The sequence below is a fragment of the Triticum dicoccoides genome, chromosome 6A (assembly GCF_002162155.2).
Source record: "Triticum dicoccoides isolate Atlit2015 ecotype Zavitan chromosome 6A, WEW_v2.0, whole genome shotgun sequence".
NCBI lineage: Eukaryota > Viridiplantae > Streptophyta > Magnoliopsida > Poales > Poaceae > Triticum > Triticum dicoccoides.
The window spans coordinates 15304003-15330443 of record NC_041390.1 but is presented as its reverse complement, the minus strand read 5'-3'; the positions used below and the strand labels follow the sequence as shown (position 1 = coordinate 15330443).

The 26441-nt window shown below is 45.8% G+C and overlaps 3 protein-coding genes across 4 annotated transcripts in view; 2 read left to right on the top strand and 1 right to left on the bottom strand.

Annotated features, from left to right (window-relative positions):
- LOC119319402 overlaps positions 1–15998 on the top strand; it is a 19007-nt gene extending 3009 nt beyond the window's left edge. Inside the window, exons 6-23 of the mRNA XM_037593884.1 lie at positions 509–657; positions 1048–1217; positions 1332–1477; positions 1582–1881; positions 2560–2700; positions 2930–3184; positions 3357–3494; positions 3568–3864; positions 4002–4172; positions 4928–5888; positions 5969–6057; positions 6995–7099; positions 7296–8759; positions 11690–11926; positions 12014–12637; positions 12725–13822; positions 13931–14126; positions 14661–15998. Coding sequence (XP_037449781.1) covers positions 509–657; positions 1048–1217; positions 1332–1477; positions 1582–1881; positions 2560–2700; positions 2930–3184; positions 3357–3494; positions 3568–3864; positions 4002–4172; positions 4928–5888; positions 5969–6057; positions 6995–7099; positions 7296–8759; positions 11690–11926; positions 12014–12637; positions 12725–13822; positions 13931–14126; positions 14661–15757 — 7638 coding nt within the window. The 3' untranslated portion in view covers positions 15758–15998. The remainder of the gene's footprint in view (positions 1–508; positions 658–1047; positions 1218–1331; positions 1478–1581; positions 1882–2559; positions 2701–2929; positions 3185–3356; positions 3495–3567; positions 3865–4001; positions 4173–4927; positions 5889–5968; positions 6058–6994; positions 7100–7295; positions 8760–11689; positions 11927–12013; positions 12638–12724; positions 13823–13930; positions 14127–14660) is intronic.
- A 1110-nt stretch (positions 15999–17108) lies between these two features.
- Positions 17109–23200, top strand: LOC119319403 (receptor-like serine/threonine-protein kinase NCRK). Of its 2 annotated transcripts, none has more exons than XM_037593885.1 (7): positions 17109–17518; positions 20520–20660; positions 20793–20918; positions 21010–21129; positions 21235–21492; positions 21601–21842; positions 21997–23200. In XM_037593885.1, the coding sequence occupies exons 2-7, from the start codon at positions 20588–20590 to the stop codon at positions 23062–23064; spliced, it is 1887 nt and encodes a 628-aa protein (XP_037449782.1). In that variant the 5' UTR covers positions 17109–17518; positions 20520–20587; the 3' UTR covers positions 23065–23200. The 2 variants fall into 2 exon arrangements, with proteins under 2 accessions (XP_037449782.1, XP_037449783.1); XM_037593886.1 differs by lacking the exon at positions 17109–17518 and adding an exon at positions 17590–20204.
- Positions 23201–23313: 113 nt separating this feature from the next.
- Positions 23314–25425, bottom strand: LOC119315489 (probable LRR receptor-like serine/threonine-protein kinase At4g36180). The gene has a single exon (XM_037590104.1). It carries the CDS (start codon positions 25423–25425, stop codon positions 23314–23316), a length of 2112 nt encoding a protein of 703 aa, XP_037446001.1.
- Positions 25426–26441: the final 1016 nt, after the last annotated feature.

Here is a 26441-nt window from a genome sequence, read left to right as displayed (position 1 = left end):
ACAACAACAACAACAACAACAAAGCCTTTAGTCCCAAACAAGTTGGGGTAGGCTAGAGGTGAAACCCATAAGATCTCGCAACCAACTCATGGCTCTGGCACATGGATAGCAAGCTTCCACGCACCCCTGTCCATAGCTAGCTCTTTGTCGATACTCCAATCCTTCAGGTCTCTCTTAACGGACTCCTCCCATGTCAAAATCGGTCGACCCCGCCCTCTCTTGACATTCTCCGCACGCTTTAGCCGTCCGCTATGCACTGGAGCTTCTGGAGGCCTGCGCTGAATATGCCCAAACCATCTCAAACGATGTTGGACAAGCTTCTCCTCAATTGGTGCTACCCCAACTCTATCTCGTATATCATCATTCCGGACTCGATCCTTCCTCGTGTGGCCACACATCCACACACACACACACATAAAAAATTTGTTTTCCCCAAAAAAGAAGTATGATGTGCTTTCTGATTTTTATGCATCAACGTGATCGGGTCCAACTTTTGATATTATGTTAGATTAAGAGCACAGTTGGAGATGGTGAACCTATTACTGTTCCAAAAGAAAATTCAGCTTCAGGACATCTCAAGGTGACCCAATCTGATGGAACAGATGGTAACTCCAACATATGTGCTGCTTGTGGTCGTGGAACCCCAGGAACTTTTAGGTAAGTTGATTCATTTTTTTTCCATCAGTATTTACTAGTACAGAAAACAGTAATGCAAATGAAGCCATTTCTCTAGGATACCATAAGAACATATTATTGCGGTTTGCGAATGAAAAATATTCTTCCCTCAATACATGAGCGTGTACATCCCTATATGTGCAAATATTGAAGATCTTGACTTTTCGTTACTTGACCTGTTTTATGAAACCAATTTCTAACTGAACTTGTAAATCTCCTGTTCTTTTATACTGCTTATCATGGAAAGAGAACACACTATTAAAACCTCTCATCTGATCTTTGTATATTATTAATCTTCTGTGTATACTTTTGGTCCATCATGCACAATATTCACTTTGTGATGATCTGATGTATATATTCAATTGGTAATAGGTCTTGTGGTGGAAAAGGTTGCAAAAGTAGGTACCATATGTCTTGTCTGGATCAATATTTGTCCCTTGGGAATTGGTTCTGTACCAGCTGTACAAAAAAGAGGTTGCAGTTTGGCTTACATTATATTGTTGATGGGATAGAGTCTGTGTGGGATGTCAAGGAGGCTGAGGGTAAGCAAAGAACAAAAAAATAATCTTGCATGAAACAAAATCAAAGTTTATCCTAGCAGTATTGCCTTCTATTTCCTAATTTAGTGCCTCTGTTTATTGGTTCTATGTTTGTAGGAATGCAAACTAGCAAGCAGTATTTTGTCAAGTATAAAAATCTGGCACATGTCCATAACCGTTGGATTCCAGAAGGTGATATTAAGGTCATGCCTGGAGGTCCTGATCTTCTTTCCTTGTTTAACAAGAGGAATCATACTGAAAAGGTGATTATTTTTGTGGTGAACTTTATTTCTTCGTGCCTATGAAGGATGACTCAGGCTTTGCAAAAGATCCATGCTTATGTTTTTCTTGTGAAATGATTCCCCAGACAATTTGGAAGGAGGAATGGACTAAGCCACATCGCCTGTTGAGGAAGAGGCTACTTGTGCCCCCCAAATTGGCTGATGATTTCTTCTGCGCTGATGATTTCTTTTGCTCAACTGGTGTCAATTATACATATTGTACTCTTGAATGGTTAGTGAAATGGAGGGGTCTTGGCTATGATCATGCAACATGGGAACTAGAGACTTCATCCTGTTTATGTACGCCGGAAGCTGACGAACTTAAAAAGAACTACGAGAACCGCCGTGAAGCTGCAAAACAATCATCTGTTCCCCAAAAAACAAAGGTGTGGTGGGAAAAACCAATTTTATTGCTATAGCTTGCCTGATATTACTTTTAATTCATGCATGACATATTGACATGACTCTGGTAGAAAATATAGCCTGGTCAGTTCGAAGATAAACTTCATAGAAATGTAACATCCGTTTTCTAGGCTGTCTATACCATTAAGATTTTTGCTGTTTTAGATGATCCATGATACTAGCCACCAAGACTAAGAAAACTGAAAACTGTGTTAACTGATCTGCCAATTCCATTTTTTTTAATTCTTATAAAGATCTGAGTTGGTGTCAGTCCATTCACCCTCAGAGATTACCTCTAAGTTGCCGAGAAATGAATTCATGTAGTTATCATACATTCTATGCAGTAGACAGATGTATCATGATCTTTTGATTAGTTGATTCAATTGATGTGTATTTTGAGTTTTTCTTTCTACAAACAATTCATGCAGAAAAAAAAGAACTTCTATAGGCATGATTATTTAACATCCATAGCAACCCATAAGTATTTAGCTAGCCCTTGAAAGTTATCTTTATTTTTCTGGCTTTATTGAACTATCACGACATTGACAATATCTTTATCGCTGTTCTCTTTGTCACAAGTTAGTTATGAGTGTGCTTGAAACTTTACATTTTCGTGGAACTTCTACTTAAGCTCTTCTGTATAATATTAATTGTCTTTACAGGTTAAGCAAAGCTCATTCCAGAAACTTGAGAGATTGCCAGATGGGTGCCATCCTGATTTTGACAATGATCACTTGTGTTCAATCAATCACCTTCGAGAGTACTGGCACAAATCTCATGGTGCTGTTCTTGTCGATGAGAAGGTAGGAACCATGCAAGTAGCTTAGCATCACTAGTCCATCTACTCTAGTTTTTCACCCACATTCTTGTTCATAGTAGTTATGGCCACGGCATTGTGAGATGTTCTATTGCTTTGTTTACAGGGATGCAACAATTTACAATTATAAGTACATCTCTCACAGTTGTACTTGGTTAATTTTGAACTCCTTTCTAAATAAAAAGGACTCGATGCTTAACTCATTTATTATGCAGGAGTATGTAATGAAGACCGTGTTATTCACAATGTCTGTATTACCTGACATCAGCCAACCTTTTCTAATTGTCACAACCCCTGGTTCTCTGTCCTTATGGGAGGTTCAGTTCAATAAGTTGGCACCATTTATCAATGTTGTTGTGTATGACGGGGGGAAAGATGAGCTGAAATTAATTCGAGATTTGGAATTCTATGAGAGTGGAAGCCGCAGTATGTTACAGGTTCTCTTATCCCATCCTGATGCTATCCTAGAGGTAAGTGCCAACTGCTAAGTATTTCCTTGCCTAGTCTTAGTGTGCAAATGCTGCTTACCAATTAAGAGCACATAGATACCTAGATCATATTGATGTCGTTGTTACTACACCCCTAGCCCATCTCTCAAGCTTATGTTTGTCATTTAATTGTGATCTCTCTGCCATGACACAGGATATTGAACCTATAGCACACATTGGTTGGGAAGCAGTCATAGTTGATTGTTATGAAAAGTCAGCTCTACAATATCTCGAACAACTGAAGGAAATTCCCACTGACTTCAGAATGTTGCTTGTGAGCTCCCAAATTAAGGTGCCTATCAATAGCTCTGGCCGGTCAGTTTTTCTATACCACAAATAAGCCATGCTATATTGTTATTTTGCAGGATAATCTTCCCGAGCACGTGAAACTTCTAGCATTCCTTAATTCTGGAGAGCAAGAAAATGGCGATCGCGTTGATACTGCTGAGACCCTTATGATGCTGGAAGGAAACTTCAAAAGTCATATTGCATATGAGCGTCAAGCAGATTCTTTAAAAATATTGGAGCACTGGGTTCCTGCTTACATTTCACAACTGCAGCTGCAGATATATTGTTCCATACTGCTTTCAAACTCATCTGTCCTCCAGTCGCAGATGAAAAGTGATAAAGCTCTTTATGACATTATTATGTCTCTCTCAAAGGTGTGCTTTGCAAACAAATTTACGGCTTGTATGATAACAGTCTATATGCAATCTGCAATACACGTACTTTATTCCTTCTTCTGCAAAGTTATGGCTCTGTTACTGACTTTGATCTGGTCTTCATGTCGTTATGTTAGTGCTGTGATGACCCTTACCTTGTTGATGAATCCCTGCGACCTCCTGTCAACAATCATGATCACACTGATCCTATAGTTACGAGAGTGCAAGCATGTGGCAAGCTACTGCTTCTTCAAAAAATGCTTGAAGCAATAAGGAACAAGAGGCTAAGAGTTATTATTCTTTTTCAAGTGAGATACTCATGGCATTACCCTCTTTTACTTATGATCATGTGTGGCATAATTTATCGAATCTTAGATCTCTGTAGTTGTTGCATGTTATACGATTGATTTATCATCCTAGAATGTTTCACGTTATCTATTGGCTAATACTGATGGTAATCAGTTGATCAACCAATCATGGTTCTGAAAATTGTTATATGGTATTCGTTCAGTCATGCATCTACTATTAATTATTTCTCTCCAAGTAGTCCAGTTATGTGTCCTAACTGTTGATTGTATGGTAACATGTGGGGCACCTGTTCCTTTTTTATGCCATACAATCACTGTTTTTAAAACATTGCTGCCATACATTTTTTAGAAGCTGAACTTGTATAATTAATTTCTTAGCTTTGAATATCTTAGCTCATTAGCTATCTTGCTTGCACTTTGCCTCAGGTGCGATGTCATGACCGCCACATAAAATGCCGATATGCTATTTATTTCAGCAGATTTTTACACGAGTGAACACGTTGTTGCCATGATGTGCAAAAGTACTTTTCTTATAACAAGTAATTAACAATAGAAAGAAATAATATATGACAAATTCCTCCTAGTGACATGCAAGTGCCATTTCACTTATTGTTCCAAACATGTTACTTCAAGTACTCAACAATGTTGTCATTTCTTATTGACGTATTCCCTTGATGCTCCTCTATGAAATTTGTGTCTTCGAGAAGTCCTTCATTTTTTCTTAACTGAGCATGTTTTTTGGGATGTCCTGGCAGTCTGGTGTAGCAGGTGGAAGCTCAGTGGGTGATACATTGGAAACTGTTGTGCGTCACAAATTTGGCCCGGAGTCATATGAACGTGTTGAATTTCGTGGATCATTCTCAAAGAAAGCAGTGGCACTTAATAAGTTCAATGACAAGACTAAGGGGAGATTTGTTTTTCTGATTGAAACAAGTGCATGCCTCCCAAGTATTGAGCTGTCATCTGTCGATGCCATTATTATATATAATAGTGACCGGAACCCACTAAATGATCAAAATGCTCTTGAAAAAATCAAAATAGAGGCACAACTTAGGCATCCAAGTATTTTTCGCTTATACACTCCTTTCACAATGGAGGAGAAGTGGCTTGTGCTTGCAAAACAGGGGATGCTAATTGATAAGGATATAACACACAGCATAAGCCATTCCTTGATTAGTTGGGGTGCATCATGTCTCTTCTCTAGACTTGATGAGCTTAAGCATGACAACTGTGCAAGTAAAAGCTCTGAAAGAGACAACTTTATGAATAAAGTAATTTCAGAGTTCTTGGGAAAATTAGCCACAAATATTGTAGGCAGCACCAAAATTGCCTGCACATCCATATCGGAAGCCAATATGAGCGGGAAATTTTACTCAAGAAACATTACTCTAATTGGTGAAAAAGAGGAAATGCGTGCATTGGATGGAGATCCATCTAATTTCTGGTCAAATTTACTGGATGGAAAATCCCCTGGTTGGAGCTATATATCTGAGCCACCACAATCAAGCCATATGATCGTACAGAACTTGGAAGAACGAGCCAAGGATCCTGCTGAAGAAGCCAATCAAAGCAGAAGGAAGCGTAGAAAGGTTGGCGAAATCACAGGTCCATCTTCAAAAAGTTCACCTGACAACAATCATGATGATATGTTGCCTGAAAACTGTTCTACATCGAGTCCTGCTCTTCAACCGCTTGATGACACACAACAAAAATTAGGTATCATGATCATCATCACAGAATACATTCAGCTGCAGATTTGCATATTACATTGTTCTGATGCAATTTTTGTTCTGAAGGGGTTGAAAAGCGAATGAGCACACCCAAGAATCTTCACATCCAACTTAAGAAAGAGCTATCAAAATTAATTACGGCCCTACAATTGCCGGTATGAATTTTCTTAGTTCTCTCTCTCTCTCTCTCTCTCTCTCTCTCATCATGGCATGCTATTGGCAGGATGCAAAGAAGTCACATTTTTATGCTTAGAACTTAGAATATGTTCTGCTAATGTACAGAAGGTTACAGAAAGCGCACAAACTGGTTATTATCTGCATCCAAAAACAAGCAAACGATAATCCTAAATTGAATCTTTCCTTGCACCTGAATGAAACTCACATAAAAAATGGCTAAACTAACTGCCAGCGAGTGCCACAACTACATCTAGTGGGGCTTTTGTCATAAACGGTAGTAAGACCAACCCTTACTCCCTTGTTTTGATGGTTGGTCTCTACTGTTTTCTGTCTCTTGGCTAGTTTGTCATGGCGAAATTTTCAAAGTGCAGTTATTCATGGGCACATTGCGTATATGGTAATCAGATATAATATGTCAGCTAGGCTATAAGTCGACACTAGCCCTCAAGTTTCATGTAGGTCACACTCACAACTCAAGAGCCGATATTTAAAGCTTGTCTGACTCACCTTGACAAGCTGAAAGTTATACTGTAGAAGAGTTTTATGTATTAACACACCAATTCTGGTACATTCTCAAGAGCTTTCATATATGCCTGTCTTGAGGACTGTGATTAGGGAAAAAAGTAACCTAAAGTAGAAAAGAGCTGCTAAATATGTCTGACTGTCTGCAGTTCAGATATGCTCTGTTGCACTTTCTGTAATTTAATCTGTTATGCCTAATGATTATACATTCTTGACAGTTGACACCCATGTGAAACAAAGATTTAGTACTGGAATATGGAAAATATTCTCGCTAATGGTTCTTTTGATTCTTGTTATGTGCCTTTCTCATTTGTTCATTCTTTTGCTTTGCTCTTGCACTGATTCTTCATGCTTACCTGGCTAATGAGCATCTTGTGTAAATTGGAAATGCAGGATGATGTAAGAGCTATGGCTGAACAGTTGTTTGAGTATTTTTTGAAGAATCATCTTGTTGTTACAGAGCCAGTGAGCATACTGCACGCAATCATCATATCCTTGGTAAGAACGACACCCGCAAAGTCATTGCATTTTCATTTTTCATATTTATGTTTATCAAATATGCTAACGTGCCCTGTAGCTGGCCTCCTAGGAGGATTGTACCAAACTACTTCTTTTCAATACAATGAAATGCAAAGCTTTTGCGTTTTCTCAAAAAAAAAAAAAAGAGCTAACGTTCTGTAATCTTTTTCTCCAGTGTTGGCATGCTGCTTCTGTTCTTAAGTATAAGATAAATTGTGGAGAGTCGATTGCCCTTGCTGGAAAAAGCTTGAACTGTGAGTGCAATGAAGAGCTTGCATCATTCATCTATGGAAGATTAAGGTTCCCAGAGGAAAAAAATCCAAATAGAGCAATTGAAACTAGCATCAATGGTCAACCAGTGTCAGTAGAGGACACCCAAATCTCATGGGAGGAGACCTCTACCAACTTGAGAAACAACCACATGCTCCAAAGTAAGGAAATGGATCATGGTAATTTGACGAGTACTGGACCACAAGAGGTTTCATCTAGTGCTGAGCATATGATCCCAGAGGTGCAGGAACCTATCCAGGACACTCATGGAGAATGTCATGTGTCAAATGATGAGCTTCCTAACATGATTGTGGAGAAAAGAACAGAGTTAGTTGACAACAATCATGACAATTTCACAAATGGTGCACCACAAGTGATCTCATCTGGTGCTGAGCAGATGATCTCAGAAGTGCAGGAACCTGTACAAGAAATTCACAGAGAATGTCATTTGCCAAATGATGAGCGTCCTAACATGACTGTGGAGAAAAGAACAGAGTTAGTTGACAGCAATCATGACAATTTCACAAATGGTGCACCACAAGTGGTCTCATCTGGTGCTGATCACATGATCTCAGAGGAGCAGGAACCTGTTCAAGAAACTCACAGAGAATGTCATTTGTCAAAGGATAACCTTCCTAACATGATCGTGGAGAAAAGAATGGAGTTAATTGACAATGTTTTCTCCTTGAGAGAAAAGAATATCCTTTGTAAACAACAGCTTGAGATCTCAGGTTTAGACACATACACACAGAACAACGTTATCAGACTGAAAGAAGTGTGCATTTTAGTTCTGAAGCATATTCGTAGAAGTCACATTGATGAAGTGACCAGGAGTGACAAAATACAGCTAACTGTTCAGTGGTTCACTATGCTTATGTGTGCATTTTTGGACCACATGAGGCTCCAGCATAACAAACTCGAGGCAGTGCAATCTGATAGGTGGCTCGTAGAGCGACATCTGAAGAAGAATCTCCAGCAGGTAGCAAAATCAGGCCAATTAGATCAAGACTTTGATCGGCATATTGCTCTACCAGATTCAAACTTTGTTATGGAAGAATTCATCCATTTTAAGGAGCAGAGTGGTGAGTATCATATTGTTGAAAGTTCTGTGCCAGATAACCAGCAGCCATTAGATGATGGATTGTTAATGGAAATTGCATTAGTACGAAATGAAGTTCTGTCAGGGGCCATATCTACACAGGCAATGGAAAATGAGCCAGTTGCAACTTCCGTGAACTCAGGTGAAGGACCAGCATCAGAAGCTGTTGATTTTCCAGGAAACTGCATCCTTAGTTCTGATGGCATGGGTGTACAAAGAGCTGGTTGTTCATCAAGTACTATTCCTGCAAATGATGATTCAGTTGGTCAGGTATAATTTTCACTTTCCAGAATGCATTTATTCTGAAGGACTGGAGTAACACCAGAGAACTAGCCATGGACAGGGGTGCGTGGAAGCTTGCTATCCATGTGCCAGAACCATGAGTTGATTGCGAGATCTTATGGGTTTCACCTCTAGTCCATCCCAACCTGTTTGGGACTAAAGGCTTTGTAGTTGTTGTTGTTTTTGTTTTTGTTTTTGTTGTTGACGATTGTGTGCTGATACAACTTGCTTGTGCTTTAATCCTGACTTCTTGCAAGAGTTAACCTCAAGCCAGTGGCGGTGCTAGAGCCATAAATTTTCTGAATTATGATGTTTTGATGCAATATCAAGAACGAAATTAGAGTGATTACACAAACCTGTGGGGTCAACTGACTCTCCATAGGCTGCACATAGAACTGCAACTGCCTGGAGCTATATCTTGCAGCTAGTCAAATGATGTCACATATACTCCCTCCGTTCCTAAATATTAGTCTTTCTAGAGATTTCAATAGGTGATTACATACGGAGCAAAATGAGTGAACCTACACTCTAAAATATGTCTACATACATCCGTATGTTGTAGTCCATTTGTAATGTCTAAAAAGACTTATATTTCAGAACGGAGGGAGTAGAAGATTAGCAGATAACCAGAAATAAGCTACTTTGCTACAGTTCCCCCATCCTAATTGTGAGTGAGACGAGTTGGTCTATTAGTTTGCAGTTGTGTTCCTTGTGAATGGAACACAACAGGTAGTTCTACGAGGCCGCATGCTTGAAGGTTTGTGGCCTGGTGGTGTCTTGGTGGAGATAGATAGGTAAGTGCAGCTGAAAAGCAAAGTGGCAGACAGGAAAACTAGGGCAGCTGGGAGGGTAGGCGCAAGAATGGGAAATCTATACATAAAGAGAGAATTCCTTATTTAACACCGTGTCTAAATTTTATGCCCTATTTGACATCGACAAATAATTTCTTCCCTATTTAACAGTGAGTCTAAATTTTATGCCTTTTATAACACTTCTGTTCATTTTAAGCCTAAATGATACATGAAAAGACCCTTTTGCCCTCATGTGGTATGTTTGTGTGCGTGTATGTGCTATTGCGTGTGTGCGTGCGCGTACGTGTGTGCTACTGCCGCGGATGTGCGTGTGTGCTGCTGCGTGTGGGTTTGCTATTGCGTGTATATGTGTGTGTGTGTGCGCCCGGCATGCTGTTGCGTGCCTGTGTGCTGCGTGTTAGGATTAATCTTGTCATATGTTATACTGTGCAAGTGTGGATCATGGGTGTGTTGCATGTCACGTTGAGCACTAGAGATAAGGTGAGTTAGTTAGTCTGTTAGTGCTTGACCACATTTGTACGCATTGCATGCAGGCCAGATTATGTGGCCATTATGGGGAAAAAAAAGTTATGGGATGCTGCGTAAGTGCTAGACTTGGGCATGCATGTAGATAGGGATTAGTTAGTTGCCAGGTTATGGGTCAGTGGGCGAGAGTGCCAGAGTCCAACCCTTGTATATATGTTGCATATTGACACATAGTGGGCGAGAGTGCTGGATCGTTTCTCGTGTGAACCAAGGAGCTGACCTCTTGGCAAAGCCATTGTTCCTCTTCCTTGGTGCTAGTGTGTGTGTGGGTGTGTTCCCTAGTCATATGTGTTGAGAGAGAAAGCAAAAGAAAGAGTTGTATGAGGCAACGGAGGAAGAAGCAGAGGTGCTGCAAGAGGCAGCGCCAACACTGCGTGCGTCCGTGCTGCTGTGTGTGCTGCTGCTGCTGTTGCGTGTGTGTTGCTGCCTGTGTGCTGCTGTGTGTGTGCGTGTGCGTGTGTATGTGCTGCTACGTGTGTGCTACTGCCCTCGCACTGATGCTGCGTGTGTGTGCTACTGCCCTGCACACACACGTATCACATGAGGGGCAAAAGGGTCTTTTCAAGTGCTATTTAGGCTCAAAATGGACGGAAGTGTCATAAAAGGCATAAAATTTAAACTCGTTGTTAGATAGGGAAGAAAAAGTTTTTCAGTGTCAAATAAGGAAACAAAATTTAAGATAGTGTTAAATAAGGAATTGGAAAGTAACCTCCCCATCCTCTTAAGACAGGGGTGTGCCTAACAAACACTGTTTTTGAGTCACGCGACGCGACTAATCGCGAGTAGTCGTCGACTAGTCAACGAGTCGCACTGCCAGGGTTGACTCAAACCCCTCGACTAGTCGAGACTAGTCACGACTCGTCGACCGGCCAGGCTTGACTCGTCATGAGTCGCTACCCCAGAACGACTCGTCGACTCTTCGACTCGAAAACCTTACTAACAAACATGGCTAGATATAAGATGGAAAATAAACTAAATGGTAAGTTAACAACACCTCAAAATCCTGCTTCGCCACCATAAGTTTCTGCCTCTTGCACCATGCCATAGTCCCCACCTTGGTGATAGTGTGTCATGTGTGTGGAATGATGGCATGTATAGACCCAAAAAGAAATGAATATGCGCCACAATGTATTTGGGTTGTCCAGATTGTGTATGCAGTCAATCATCATTTTTCCAGCCTGGATTGCCTATTGTGCCGTAGGCATCGAGAGTTACATATGTTGTTGATTATATTCGTTTGAGCATTTATGTCATGAGTTGGTCGCGAGATCTGATGGGTTTCACCTCTAGCCTACCCCAACTTGTTTGGGACTAAAGGCTTCGTTGTTGTTGTTGTTGTTGAGCATTTATGTCGTTCGCTTGTTGAAAAGCACTTTCAAAGTTACGCCAGTTGACACAAATAATATTTATTTTGCACATTCCAAAACTTGGCACATAGTGGTCATTCCAGTCATTCCAGTGTGTACTGCTTTGCTTTTCGTGATTCCGCGTATCATCATACTTGATTATGTGTTCATTGTCATTGCATATAGTTTAGTGATGGTAGACAACTGATCACAAACACCTTTAATTTTACATCAGGAATCTTCAATTGGTGACTGTAGAAATACTGGACATGTTGAGGCAGAAAATATTGCTAATCCAGGTATGTTGCTGGAAGGAGCAGATTCTCTTGTTAGGGGATTTAATGCAAACACCGATGACACTGTTGATACAGATCAAGTCCACTTGGAGTCACCAGTTAGTCCAGCTACCTTACCAGTGTCTACTGAATTTGAAACTCAGACTTGCCAATCAAGTATGCATGTGGAACAAAGTGTAAGTGTACCCACCCAGCAAAGTTTAGCAACTTGCCAACCAAGTATCTATCAAGTATGTCTCCTGAACAAATCTTGTGATTTGCAGCCTGAAGCGCAACAGTCAACCTCAATGAAAGATCAACCTGCAGAAAAACGAGCATGTATTGTGGGTCCTGAGGCAGCAATGCAGGATCAGTCAGCAGAGGCTGAGCGAGCAGGTACCTTGGGTGCCATATCAGCTCAGGTTTTGCCGTCTGAAATGCAATCATCATCAACCTCAACGCGGGGCGTTCCTTTTGTGTCTGGTCTGCAAAGTTCGTCTGTCCATCAAAGTGTAGTACCTTCACTGGAACCACATGCAGGAGTAGAGTTACCGGGCACGGTGACACCTCATGCTATACAACCACCAGCCTCAATGCCTGCGGAACAGAGTACGAGTCTGCCTGCCCAACAAAGCTTAGCAACATTGCGTCATCCACCAGCAGAAGCAGAACCAGCAGGTATTCTGGCCACAGAGGCAGCTTGTGATTTGCAGCCTGAAGTCCAACTGTCAACCTCAATGCAGGATCAACCTGCAGATTCTCTTGTTAGGGGATTTAATGCAAACAACGATGACACTGTTGATACAGATCAAGTCCACTTGGCGTCACCAGTTAGCCCAGCTACCCTACCAGTGTCTACTGAATTTGAAACTCAGACTTGCCAATCAAGTATGCATGTGGAACAAAGTGTAAGTGTACCCGCCCAACAAAGTTTAGCAACTTGCCAATCAAGTATCTATCAAGTATGTCTCCTGAACAAATCTTGCGATTTGCAGCCTGAAGTGCAACAGTCAACCTCAATGCAAGATCGACCTGCAGAAAAACGAGCATGTATCGCGGGTCCCGAGGCAGCAATGCAGGATCAGCCAGCAGAGGCAGAGCGAGCAGGTACCTTGGGTGCCATATCAGCTCAGGTTTTGCCGCTTGAAATGCAATCATCATCAACCTCAATGCGGGGCGTTCCCTTTGTGTCTGGTCTGCAGAGTCCGTCTGCCCATCAAAGTGTAGTACCTTCACTGGATCCACATGCAGGAGTAGAGTTATCCGGCACTGTGACACCTCATGCTATACAACCACCAGCCTCAATGCCTGTGGAACAGAGTACCAGTCTGCCTGCCCAACAAAGCTTAGCAACATTGCGTCATCCACCAGCAGAAGCAGAACCAGCAGGTATTCTGGCCACAGAGGCAGCTTGCGATTTGCAGCCTGAAGCCCGACTGTCAACCTCAATGCAGGATCAACCTGCAGAAGAAGGAGCATGTATCTTGGGCGCCACTGCTACTCGAGGTTCGCAGCCTGAAGTGCAACCATCAACCTCATTGGATTCACATGGCAGAGGAGAATCAACAGATACGTTGGGTGTGGTGACAGCTCCTGATATGCAATCGGAAATACAACCATCAGCCTTGATGCAGGATCAACCTGTGGCAGCAGAAGGAGCATGTGTTCTAGGCACGACAGTAGCCCAGGATTTGCAGCCTGAACTGCAAACAGCAACCACAGTTCAGCATGATCCACTTGAAAGAACACGTTCTGAAGAAAGGAGACAGCCTGGTTTTGAACCAAACACAGCAGCCAGTCCTGAGCATGATCTGCAGTCTGAAATACAGCCATCAGCCTCAATGCGTGATCGACCTGCAGGAGCAGAAGGAGCAGGTATGGTAGGCAGTACGGCAGCCCAGGATTTGCAGCCTGAACAGCAATTATCAACCACAGTTCAGCATATCCCTACCGGTCCTGAGCAGCCTACCCAACTCCCTCCAGTCACGCCATTAGTGTTTAATAATCCAATCATTAGTGATGAACCGCTGAGAAATGAGTTGGAGAAAATAATTCATTGGAGCACTTTGCTTGATAAAGGTCATGAAGATAAGGTTTGTTTTTTTGTTTTGTTTGTCTATTATCTGTTTTACTGTAAATTGCATGTGCTAGTCGTGAGTTTTTTTCATGTCTTCCTTGGCTGCACATCTATTTGTAAACAGAGATCACAGCTTCAGGCAGAGCGCAACCAAGAAATAGAGAAGATAAACAGGAAGTATGACTCGTTACTTAAACAAGAAGATTCCACTCATCGTCTGAAGCGGACTCAGTTGAATGGTATCTACCAGAAAGTTTACGTGAGCAAATCACTAGCTGAGAATTTCCAACGCCAGTTCACACCATCAGTTGCATCTCATGGTATCCACCTAACTGTTGCTAGAGTATCTTGTTTGTTTTCCAAAACAATGATCTGGTCATAGCTAGTCTTTCAGCATTTTAGCTCTGCTCGCTGTGATATTTCTGTTTAATACACATCTTTCGAAACGCCTCTTTTTCTTTTGATCAACATATAAGATGGAGCAGTGTTCCAAAAAAAAGCAAAAGTGTTTAAAAAAAACATATAAGATGGAGCAGTGTTCCAAAAAAAAAGCAAAAGTGTTTAAAAAAACATATAAGATGGAGCATGGTGTCCTTGCATGATTCATTTACCAGCACCTTGTGTATATTTGGCTGTTTCTGTATGGTGAAACCTTTACATGTGTGATCTGTGAGGAGTGTCATTTTCTTGTTGTTTGTCACTTCTTTTTCAAGGAATCCCACGCCAGATGGTTGCATTACATTGATTTGAAAAGCCAAAGCACAATTTAAATCCATGATCTGTTGCTTACTCAGATGCTCCTTAATCGTTTGATCGTGCGAGTAATGGTTAGTTTTCTCCTTGTGCTTTTTCAGGGAGATTGATGAACCCTGTAATGGAGCAGCTACCCGAGTCTTCTTCTTCAGCGGCTCGGATCGCAGCATCGCCGTCGGTTATCCCATCACCATCCCCCGGAGTGGCAGCGCACAGTTCAGCAGAACCCTCCGTCCGCCCTCCGCCGGTGGCTCTACCATCCTCATCACGGACCGTCCAGTCACAGTCAGCCATGCCTGGCAATCTCTCTGGAGCAATATCATCGTCAGCCATGCCTGGCAATCTCTCTGGAGCAACATCATCGTCAGCCATGCCTGGCAATCTCTCTGGAGCAACATCATCGTCAGCCATGCCTGGCAATCTCTCTGGAGCAATATCACCGCCTTTTGTTCCAGCGCCTTCGCTACATGCAAGCCACGGACCTGCTGGACCACAGCTGCGCCCTGTCCAGCCACAATCAGTTCCACCCAGCATTCTGTACAGAACAATGCCACCTGCTATTCCGACACCTCGGCCACAGGGCAGCTACGGGCCCGCTGGAGCAGCAGCACAGCAGCTGCGTGCGCCCTCTCCTCATCTGCAGCACCTCAGGATGCGCCCGCCATATGTCATCTCCACAGACCACCACCAGCAGCAGCAGCTTCCTACCATCATAGGGGTTCCAGCGGGTGGGCAGTTTGCCACGGAGAGCCTAAGGCCGACGTTTCCGTTTCCGCAGCCAGGCGCCGTGCTAGCCTCCATGACTCCAGCAGGCTCGGCTCACCAGCCAGTGCTGCCGTCAGCGTCAGGCTCAAGCCCGGCTACCCCGTCATACCTTTTGCCACCTGGCCGGCATCTAGACCCCGTCTGGACGCCGAACCCCGCTCTCACGTTTGCCCAGGTCCAGCAGCAGGCATCGTATCTGAACATGGCCTTGGGCGGCAGCAGCAGCAGCACCTCAGCAGGTCCGGCGGCGCCAGGAAGCCAGCAGCACGCCGGCGGCGCTCAGCTACCTGTCGTCCTCAACCATCCAGGCCTGGAACCGAACAGCAACCCGTACATGCCGGCCAGGTTCGGCGTGGAGCCTGACAGCGTCGGCCCCAGCAACGCAGCAGGGCCCAGCGCGGAGGTGGTGTGCCTGTCCGACGACGAATCCTAGTCGGCGCGATGTGTTGTAGGCCATCGGTTGCTTCACTCTTCTGCTGTTGTTGTCTTGAGTCGTCCACTTAGAAGCCGGTGTAGAGCCTTTAGCAGCGAATAGCATCCTTGTATAGCCGAGAGATGCGTGGGCAGAGGAACGCCCCTGTTGATGTGGTAGCAATTTTTGAACTAACTCCAGTAAGTTGTTTATAGAAGTGCCGGTTGTTTCAGCGAATGCCCAATTAACCCTTTGCGTGTTCTGTGCGAATCTGACTGTGTGACTGACTGACTGCCTGCCTGCTTTGACCCTTGGTTAGGCCTTGTGATCTCTGACAGTCTGAATATAAGTAAGTGGAGTATTCCTCCGTCTCAATATTCTTGTCTTAGATTTGTCTAGATACGGATGTATCTAATATTAAAGCGTGACTTGATACATTTGTATTTAGACAAATCTAAGACAAGAATACATTTGTATTTAGACAAATTTAAGACAAGAATTTTGGGACGGAGGGAGTACATTTTTAGGTTGGCGCAAGGATTTGGTCTCCGCTGGGAAATGGGGCTAGGTGAGGTGGCTGAGCTGCCTTGCCTTGGATCCGATCTGGTGGGAATAACCAGCCTGCTGTGAGAGGCAGAAAATGTGTGTGCTGTGTAGACATGCCGAGGTATGGCGCGGTAAGTCAACTGTAGTGCACATGGACATGTATGCCTAGGGGAGGGGAGGAACCCGATCTGGGTCTAGAGAGAATTGATATTAACTACTAGTGCGGCATTATTTATTTATTTTTTTAGAAAAAAGCTGGACTTATACTCGGTGAATCAACGACAAAGTCTTTATCGGTGTTGTACTTGGTGGTGTGTTTTACTGCCATTTTCTTCTTGTTTGGTTAATTTATGTATTTTGTGGAAGAAGGGTGGACGGTGTGGCTAAATTTCGTGTTTTGACCCTTTTCTGAAACCTATTCGAGATTTGACCCTAGTTTGATTTTATTTTTTGAGATCTGACCCTTTTGCTACCGCCAGGGATCATGGCGGTCGGGGATAACAGCCTATCGCCAAAGACCCTGGCGGTAGGGTTGCATGCCCTACCGCCAAAAAACTCTAAGTATTGAACACAGTGCGTGCTCGTGCCTATCGCCAAGCACCTTGGCGATAGGGATGTGCAGGCTACCGCCAGACCAGTTGGCAGTAGCGATGTTTCCTACCGCCAAAGTCCTTGACGGTAGACCGCCATAGACTGTGGTGGTAGCAAAAATGTCAAATCTTGAAATTTTTTAAAATTAGAGTCAAATCTCAAATAGGTTTCAGAAAAGGGTCAGAACATGAAATTTTGCCGACGGTGTGGCCCGTGGAACTGCAAGCGGTGCGTGTTGGTGGGACGTGCGTGCGTGCGTGCGTACGCGGCGGGGCATGAACCCGGGAGCGCGTGACTGGCATGATTGGTTGTGGGGGAGGGAGGATTGGATTGAATTTGGGGGCGGTGTCGCGCGTGAGGACGGACGGACAGGCCCAAGAGATAGAGGTGGAGGAGTGGACTCGGCCGCATCTCTCACCTCATCCTGCCCCTCCCTGCTCTACTCTCTACTGGCCTGACCAACGGGTATACCTAGAGCGCATTCAACTCGAGCGAGCGCAATCAGACAAACAGAAACGCTCCCCAGACCCACGCCCCATCCCTTCCCAGGCACGCACGCGGGCGGACAGGCGGCGATGGAGACGGCAGCGGACACGGTGGAGCTCCATGGATGAAGCTCAACAGCGGGCGAGGACGAGGACTGAGGTACCCACCTTCCCTTCTCCGCTCCTCGTCATTCCTTGGCGCCGACTGCGACGCTCACTGCCCTCGTCTTTTATCCTATCGCCTCGCCTCGCCTTGCCTTGCCTTGCCTTGCCTGCTTCCTCGCTCGGTTCGCTCCTCCCCCCACCTACGCGCGGATTTCTTCCTGAAACCTCGACTCGCCCAGAGCCCTCCTCTCTTCTCTTGTGTCGCCTTCTATCTGCTTCTTCCTCCTTCGCCGCCGGTCACCAGCGTGATATGAACAGCTTCGAATTCGTCCACGACGGGAATGGGAACGAGATTGCTCCTCTCCCTTCACTCGCCTTCACTAGATTTCAAAAAAATGGGACGGCTACATTCTACAGCCGGGCTCACTTCAGTTCAGGCTCAGGTTCTGGTTCACATTACCGGCATGCCGGGAAGATGCCATCTCGCTGTACTGTCTACCTTGGCCGCCTCCTCCATCTGCTGCTCTGCAAGATCGCAGAATGATTCCTTTAGTCCACCTGCTGGTCCTGGTCACGGAGCACACTTGTTTTCTCCCTTGGAGGACGGTAGCAGCTTTTTCTCCTTCGTCCCCGGTCTTCAATTCCTAGCTGCCTCGCCTGGGGAGCGGTAATTTACTCCCTCCAACGTGCTCTGCCCACATTTCTCTTCTTTTGCCACGCCACCAAGATCCATAGCATTGTCTCTAGCAAGATGGATCGAATCTTCCTCTGGCAGTGGTTGGGGAGGATGGAATTCATCCACGCCACCAAGATCCACAACAATGGGACTTCAAATCTTCCTCTGGTTTCACCTTTACCACCTCGGATGCTGTCTTACTGACAGCAGGCACTAGTAGTATTAGTATTAGTATCACCCTCGGATGCTGTCAGTAGTAAGGCCACTAGTTTAATACTGTCCTACTATGACTATGCTCATCCCAGGCCACCCTCCTCACTCCCCTCCTCACTCCACCCATCACCACCATTACTTTAATGGCAGTGGTTGCATAAAGAGGGAAAAACCAACCAACGAACGAAAGCGAGATGCGTTGCGTTTGTTTGCAACCAATGAGTCTCAAAATCCCGGCGACCGGGATTATTATGCCCTCCCTTGGCTTTTCTGGAGATTGTGTTTGCCCCTGACCTGGGACCAAACCCAATGATGAACCACGTTTACATGTACTACTACTAGCATCCATCTATCAGTGTCAGCATCAGGCCCTCCCTTTTCTTTCCTTTTCATCATTCCTCACCATCTTGGCTGGCCTACCGAGCTTGGCCGTCACGGAGGCGATCAATCAATCAATCAAATGGTTTTTCCATTTTGTTTTCCCGTTCACGGCGTCGTCGGTGCAGAGGAGATTGGCAACTGCTCATGTGGGATCCCAGGAACAGGCCCCAGGTGTTGATAGTTGATTGATATTACACATAATTCCTTTTTTCTTCTCCAAGAGAATGTCGAGTGACTTCAACCATTGACACAACTTGCTAATAGTGTTGTTGTATAACAAATGTATAATGCATGTGAGTAGAATCTAGATACGACGTGTGCCTCGCAACCAACCAACCGGTTCAGCGTCGCCGAAAAGGGAATTCAGAGACGCAAAGGGGAAGCTGCTGCTGCCTGCCCACCACCACCTACATGGATGGTTGGAATAGTTTGAGCAGCGGTGGTTGCAGATGGCACGTCCATGCGCATGCAGCTCGAGGTGAGGTGTAGCCATCAGAAATGAAAGAAAGAAAGTTTGGTCGTCTCCTCAAGAAGCCGCCGCGCCGTCCTTTGCCGACAGAATCCAGTGGCTAAAGCCGCGTTTGATTAAACAAAAGAGAGCGGGAGATGAGGTGTCGCAGAATGATGATGATGATCTTAGTGCTGCTCGTTATTGATCTGAGGCTTGCGGTGTTAAGCTACTGATGGCACCATCTTTGCAGAACCTGTCCTGTTGTGGTTGTGCCCAAGTTCCTGCAAACGAAGGTTCTGGTTTTTGCCTTTTCACGGCGAATGCTTAAGAACGTCGTGTTCTAGCAGCAAAGACCAGTTGCAACCTGGCCATGCTCTTTTGCATCAGTTCGCAGTTTGGTGCTATCTTCTTGCACATGGCGGGTTTTTGAAGCCTTGCCAAGCCTGAGATCTCTGACCACCGCCAAGCCAAGCATCCGTAACATCTGCGGCTCTCATGTCAGTTGTTGCCCTCTCAACTTTCAGTCCACAGTCTCCATCCAACATCACACCCAATTAGCACATGCAATCCAGTCTCTTTGTAGTTGGAAACAGATGGCTGCTGTTCTAGGTGTCCTAGCCGTAGACCTATTTTACTTATCTTTCCTAGTGTGTAGTGCTGTGGGTTGAGATGTCCCCTGTCTTGCAGGGTGCTGGTCCTGAATTGAGTTTATTATCACAATGATGGATGTGCAGTGCATTTACAAGACTTTTCTTGTCGTTGAAGTTGATAGCTTTCTGTCCCTTCGTTGCTCGGATTCTCTTGCCTTCATATAAGCTGACCCCTTTGTTAATCATAACTTAGAACTCCACCTCTCTTTAGTTGTACTCCCAGACCAGGATACTGTCTGAAGCAATTCATAAGTTAGGCCGGTTCATTACCGTTTCGGTTGATTTCTGCCTTTGAACTACCAGAGAGATCTTGTCACTGCCGTATGTTTGGCAAGCTTCATAGATCTGTTTAGCACTAAGATAGATAGCTGTAAGTATAAATTTCAGAGTCACTCAATCTCCTTCCAGTTTTAACTTGTTAACGATGACTCGACATCTAATAGGATTTTGTGCTTGCTAATGATGAACTGCACTTGTTTCTTTGTTTTAAATCTGTTCCCCTCGATATAAATAGTCGCATAATTTGATAGATAGTCCACCATGCACTCTTTATTAACAATATCAAAAGTGTAAAGTCTACTTGTTCATAGTGCTATTCATGTATCAAGTTGATGTTCTTTTCTCCCATTTTGGTCAATAAGCCATGATTTCAAACATCCGTTATTATTTGCCATCTTTTCTTCAGAGATTGAACTGGATGGGGTCTGTTTGATATTCCTCCCCAGTCCCCACTCCCTACCTGCAAACTAGCCGATGATGGATCTCCACATGAAGCTTCTCGTGGCCTCCCTCAGCTGTGTACTTCTGATACAAGGAGCATTCTGTGGTAAGCACTGCGAATTCATGAGCAACAGAATTCTTCTAGAATGTGCTAAACACCTAGATTACCATAGTGCCCTGTATGAAATGTGCTCAAATATAGGTGATTTAACATCTGGTCCTCTCATAAAACATACAGATAACGCCGCAGGGGGGACTGGAGCCACAAGCTGGACATGTGTATGCGCTGCTCATCCGCTAGGTGAACCAAACTCCAACAGCAGCCTGTCATCCAGTTGCGACTCCTCGTGCCATTGCCTACGAGGTATGAGAAATTAATCACAATTAATGCTTATCAGCAGTTAAACAAGTCATGCCACGGAAGATACCTGAACTTTGGGTCTTTGTCGTTGCAGATGAAAACGGCGGCACAGGGTCATGGAACTGCTCGTGCCGCTCCGATAAGGCCCTTCAGGAAGAAGAAGATGGTGTGGTGCACAGCACGAGTTGCTTCACTTCCTGTAACTGCACATCTGGTATATGAAATTCTTCTCTATTGATTCAGACATATCCATCAATTTGGAGGGAATCTATTTTGTGGTTACTGATGATAACCTGAATTCTGCCTGTTTTAACTCCAGGAAATTCTGAACAAGGGAGGAAGCATTTCTCTAGCAAAACAGTCATTGCAACACTCCTGGTATGTGTGGTTCTCACCACTGTTGCTTTTGTCGGCACCACGGCGTACTACTTCCGCCGCAAGGACGCGCTCTCTCCGCGTTCCAGGATGCACTCTTTTGACAAGTACGCCAGCTGGAATAGCAGATCGAACCTCGTTAGCCACCGATCTTCTCCCCTTACCCAACTGAAACCCAAACCCGGGCTCAGTGTCATCAAAGGCAAGGCAAAACATTTCTGTGTTATTTGTCCGAATTTCTTCAGAGTTCTCTATTCAGGAGGTCAGTCTTGGTTCTTGTTTCAACTCTGATTTTTCTGTCACGGCGCAGGGTTTTTGTGCAGCTGTCCGCTCGTCTCCCGGAGCGAAGACGGCCCATTCCCTGGCGTGGTTCTCCGATTCTCCTACGCGGAGTTGGACCAGGCAACCGGAAAATTCTCCGACGAACAGCTCATCGGCGTCGGTGGGACGAGCAAGGTGTATCGTGGCCAGCTCGCTGATGGCAAAGTCGTCGCCGTGAAGAAGCTTCGGCCCCTCGGCGGTGCGGACGAAGACTATGAGTTCCTGTCAGAGGTATTGCAAATCATGTTCTGATGCTCTGTTTTACTCTGTTATTAAGTCTGAACTACAAACTTTTTTCAAAAAAGTGTGAACTCTGAAAAAGAGAACATCCATAATCCATGACCATTGATTGGCATCTGAATCTTCTTCCTCCATGAACGAACAGATAGAGCTGCTGTCGCGGCTGAACCACTGCCACGTGGTGCCATTGCTGGGGTACTGCTCGGAGCGGCAGGGGCGGCAGCTGGAGCGTCTGCTGGTGTTCGAGTGCATGACCAACGGCAACCTGAGGGAGTGCCTGGACGACCTCAACAGGAAGCCCATGGACTGGGCGACGCGCGTCGGCGTGGCGCTGGGTGCGGCGAGGGGCCTCGAGTACCTCCACGAGGCGGCGGCGCCACGCATCCTCCACCGCGACATCAAGTCCACCAACATCCTGCTCGACGACAGGTTCAGAGCCAGGATCACGGACCTGGGCATGGCCAAGTGCCTGATGAACGATGGCGTGACCAGCTGCTCCAGCTCGCCGGCGCGCATGCTGGGCACCTTCGGGTACTTCGCGCCCGAGTACGCCATCGTCGGCAAGGCGTCGCTCAAGTCGGACGTGTTCAGCTTCGGCGTGGTGGTGCTGGAGCTCATCACGGGCCGGCAGCCGGTGCACAAGAGGGGCGGCGCCGGCGCCAGCGGCGCGGGCACGGACGAGAGCTTGGTGATGTGGGCGACGTCGCGGCTGCGGGACAGCAGGCTGGTGGTCGCGGAGCTGCCGGACCCGGCGCTGAAGGGCGCGTTCCCGCCCGAGGAGATGCAGATCATGGCCCACCTGGCCAGGGAGTGCCTGCAGTGGGACCCCGAGGCCAGGCCCACCATGACCGAAGTCGTCCAGATCCTCTCCACCATCGCGCCCCACGCCGACAAGCGCCGTCGCCACCACCTGCCCGCCGCCGCCGGCGCCTTCGCCCCGGGCTTCCACGCCGAGAGGCCGCGGGAATGCTCAGTGTGGCAGGACGACGACGACTACGGCCATCGCCGCGATCACCTGCACGGAGGGAACGGCAGCAATGCCAAGGGCGCCGTCTTGTCCGGAGAGGTCATGGTTAACGTCGGGATGCCAGTGACGATGATGACGACGATGGGGCGGAGCTGGCGGTCGGCGGAGCAGGAGGAGGTGGACCTGACGGAGCCGCGGCTGGAGACGTTCACGGAGCCGACGACGACAGCCAGCCCCTTCAGGTGAACGTGAGATGAATCGAATACGTCGTAGAAGAGATTGATAGAATAGTCAAGTAGAGCCAGAGAAGAAAAATGTGAGTGAGATGCATTGTACAGGCAAGAACGTAATCAAATCAATTTGAGAAGAAAAATGTGAGTGACATGCATTGCGACCAAATTTACCAAACGATTCGATGCTATTACATTGGTATAACATTGTACATTCGCCAACAAAAATGAAAGAGGTACAGCATTGCAGATAACACCGCTAATGTCACAACTTTTTCATAATTTTACATTGCATGCCATCAACAAAGGAAAGAAAACCACATCTCCACGACTTAATTGTAAAGAGCATCCCAAACCACAACCAGAGACCAGACACAATCCCAGCAATCACACAGTAGTACATCCAGTGGTCCTCCTCTTCACCATTTCTCTCATCCGGTGCAAGCGAAGTAGTGGCACACAAAATGTTTAGAGGAAATCCACAAAGCCCAGAATTGTTGGAGTAAATTGATGGGTCAGTCAGCGTCTGAATCTGATTTCCGGTGGGTATCTTGCCCGACAAAAGATTGTTCGAGACATTTAACGTGTTGAGCCCTGATAATTGTGTGATGCTTTGAGGAATGTTTCCAAAAAGTTGATTAGATGATAGATCAAGGATCTCAAGAAAAGAGAGGCTACCAATGTCCTGGGGAATGCGGCACGACATATGGTTTCTTGAAAGGTTTAGGAACCGAAGGCCCTGAAGATTGGTTAACTCTTCGGGGATGCATTGTGATAGAAAATTGTCTGATAAATCAATACCGGCTAATAATCGGATTGTGCCTCTGAAAGTCTGATCCCGACCCTTCCAGATTATACCAAGTCTGTCATCATATTTACCCCACAACAATTTATCTATTGCTGAAACATTTTTTGGGTGCCTCATGGAGGTCAAGTTGCCGAAGCCTATAGGAATTGAGCCAGTCAAGCTATTGTTGGACATGTCGAGCAACTGAAGTTGTGAAAGCTGTGATAAACCTCGAGGAATTTCTCCAGTGAAGTTGTTTGATCTGAGACTAAGGATTCTAAGCATTGGAACCTGACTCCCAATCCATGGAGGGATAACACCAAAGAACATGTTATTCCCTAGATCCAGAGTGGTCAGGGAGTTGCAACCCTCTAGGACCGGCGGGAAAGCACCAACAAAGCCATTTCCGGCGAGATAAAGTGACCTAAGAGAGCAGTTGTAGCTTGCCACAGCCGCGGGAATTTTACCTGAGAAGGAGTTGTTGGATAGATCCATGAAACTCAGAGCCTTCAGGTTCCACCAGCAGTTCGGGAGCTTCCCCGTGAGCCGGTTATTAGATAGATCCATGAACACCAGATATTTGAGGTTGCACCAGCAGTCCGGGAGCTCCCCGGCAAGCAGATTGTCGGACAAATCTAGATTGCCAATGAGGAGGAGCCTGCAGAGCAGGTGTGGGACGTTACCAACGAGGCTGTTATTGTAGAGCCGGACGATGAAGAGACCGAGCATGTCACCGAGCTGCGGCCGAATGGAGCCGCTGAACCTATTGCTGCTGATGTCGAGGCCGACCAGCGAGTGGCAACCATCCAATAGTGGGAAAGCTCCAACAAAAGCATTTCGGGAGAGATCTAATGTGATGAGAGAGCAGTTGTGGCTTACAGTAGCTGCCGGGAATTCACCTGAGAAGGAGTTATTGGCCAGGTGCATCTGCTGTAGAGCCTCCAGGTTCCACCAGCAATCCGGAAGCTTCCCGATGAGCATGTTGCTTGACAGGTCCATGACCTCCAGAGACCGGAGGTTGCACCAGCAGTTGGGAAGCTCTCCGCTGAGCTGGTTTTCAGAGATTCGCAGTATCCGTGTGGAGATGAGCCTGCAGAGCTGCCGTGGGATATTGCCGACGAGCCTGTTGCTGTTGAGAATGAGGTCGCCGAGGCTTGGCATGTCACCAAATTGCGGCGGGATGGAGCCATTGAAGCCATTATAGCTGAGGTCGAGTGATTTGAGGGAGCGCAGCCGCGAGATGCTGGCCGGGATGGCGCCGCCAAGGTGGTTGATGCTAAGGTCCAGATAGGCGAGCGCCGGGAACGCCACTGTGTCGAGCGTATCGAGCCCGCCTGATAGACCGAGTACATTTAGTCTTAGTTCCACCACGGCGCTTTCATTGTTGCAGTGCACCCGATCCCAGTCACAGACCGGCGTGGCCTGGGTCCAGTTAGATAGCGCGGTCGCGTTGACGAGGCTGGCCTTCCATGCTAGAAGGGCATCGGCCTCGGAAGACACCACGGCAACTGCCGTCGCCGGCATGGTGGCTGCCAGTAGCAGGAAGAGCGCGGCAGTGCCGGCGAGGTGCGCTTGGGTTGGTCTCCTCATGTTCGCGACCCTGCCCGCAGAAGATCGCGCACACACGCATATATATGGATGGATCGGCCGGCGGCAAATGGCGAGCGCGTCCATTTCCTGCGGCAGAAAATCATACTCCATGTGGTCTGCACCGTACCTGAGTTATTTACAGCAGTGTCCTGGCCCTCGTCATCTGTGTGCATACCGCCGGCCGGCAGACACCGTGACGAATAGCGCCGGCGAAGAGCACCAATCAAGCAACGCACACACATACACCAGGTCCAATAATGTCCAATCAAATGAATGTTTAGAAAGCCTAGTCTGAGACTAAGTACGTTGTGCTCAACTTCTTTAACAACCTAGTCTCAAACAAACTTAATGGGTAGTTTGATACGAAAGGAAATATAAAATATGGTTACAGAACTATTTAACCACATTTCAATGTTGCCCATCTCTACTCGAACAGTATCCAGCTGATAATTTCAAGGTGCACCTAAACTGATATGGACTGTTAATTGAACATAACCTAACGGCTGTTAGAAGTAGAGTATATCACCTTACGAGGTAGGTATGAGATTACGTCGAAGACAGCCTGCAAGATGCTCGGCTCCGATCCGGCCGGCTATTTCATGCTGAATCCAAGTTTTTTTTCTTTTAGTGACAACACAATTCTGTATCGTTCATAAACCAATTTGAAATTGCTTGCCGTCTTATGGTGAATCCAAGTGTTAACAGTACAGAAGAACAAAGCCCTGTATAGTTGAGTGTAATGGTTCTAGGGAATACTCCGAACACCCTCCTGATCGAGTCGTGCATCGCGAGAATCAAATTTTTTTCTCCGAGCGAGGTCAGACCATGGTGCGTGTGCTTCCACATGGAAGTTAACACAAGACTGTAAGAGGATTAGAAAGGAGATAATTGACATAATACGGTGTGTGTATTACTGAGCCTTGAGGGCGAATATATATAGAGGTACAAGACTTGGAGGGCAAGAAGGCTTCTAGAAATAAGATGAGAAGAATTCCTATCTAACTAGAAGAACGCCC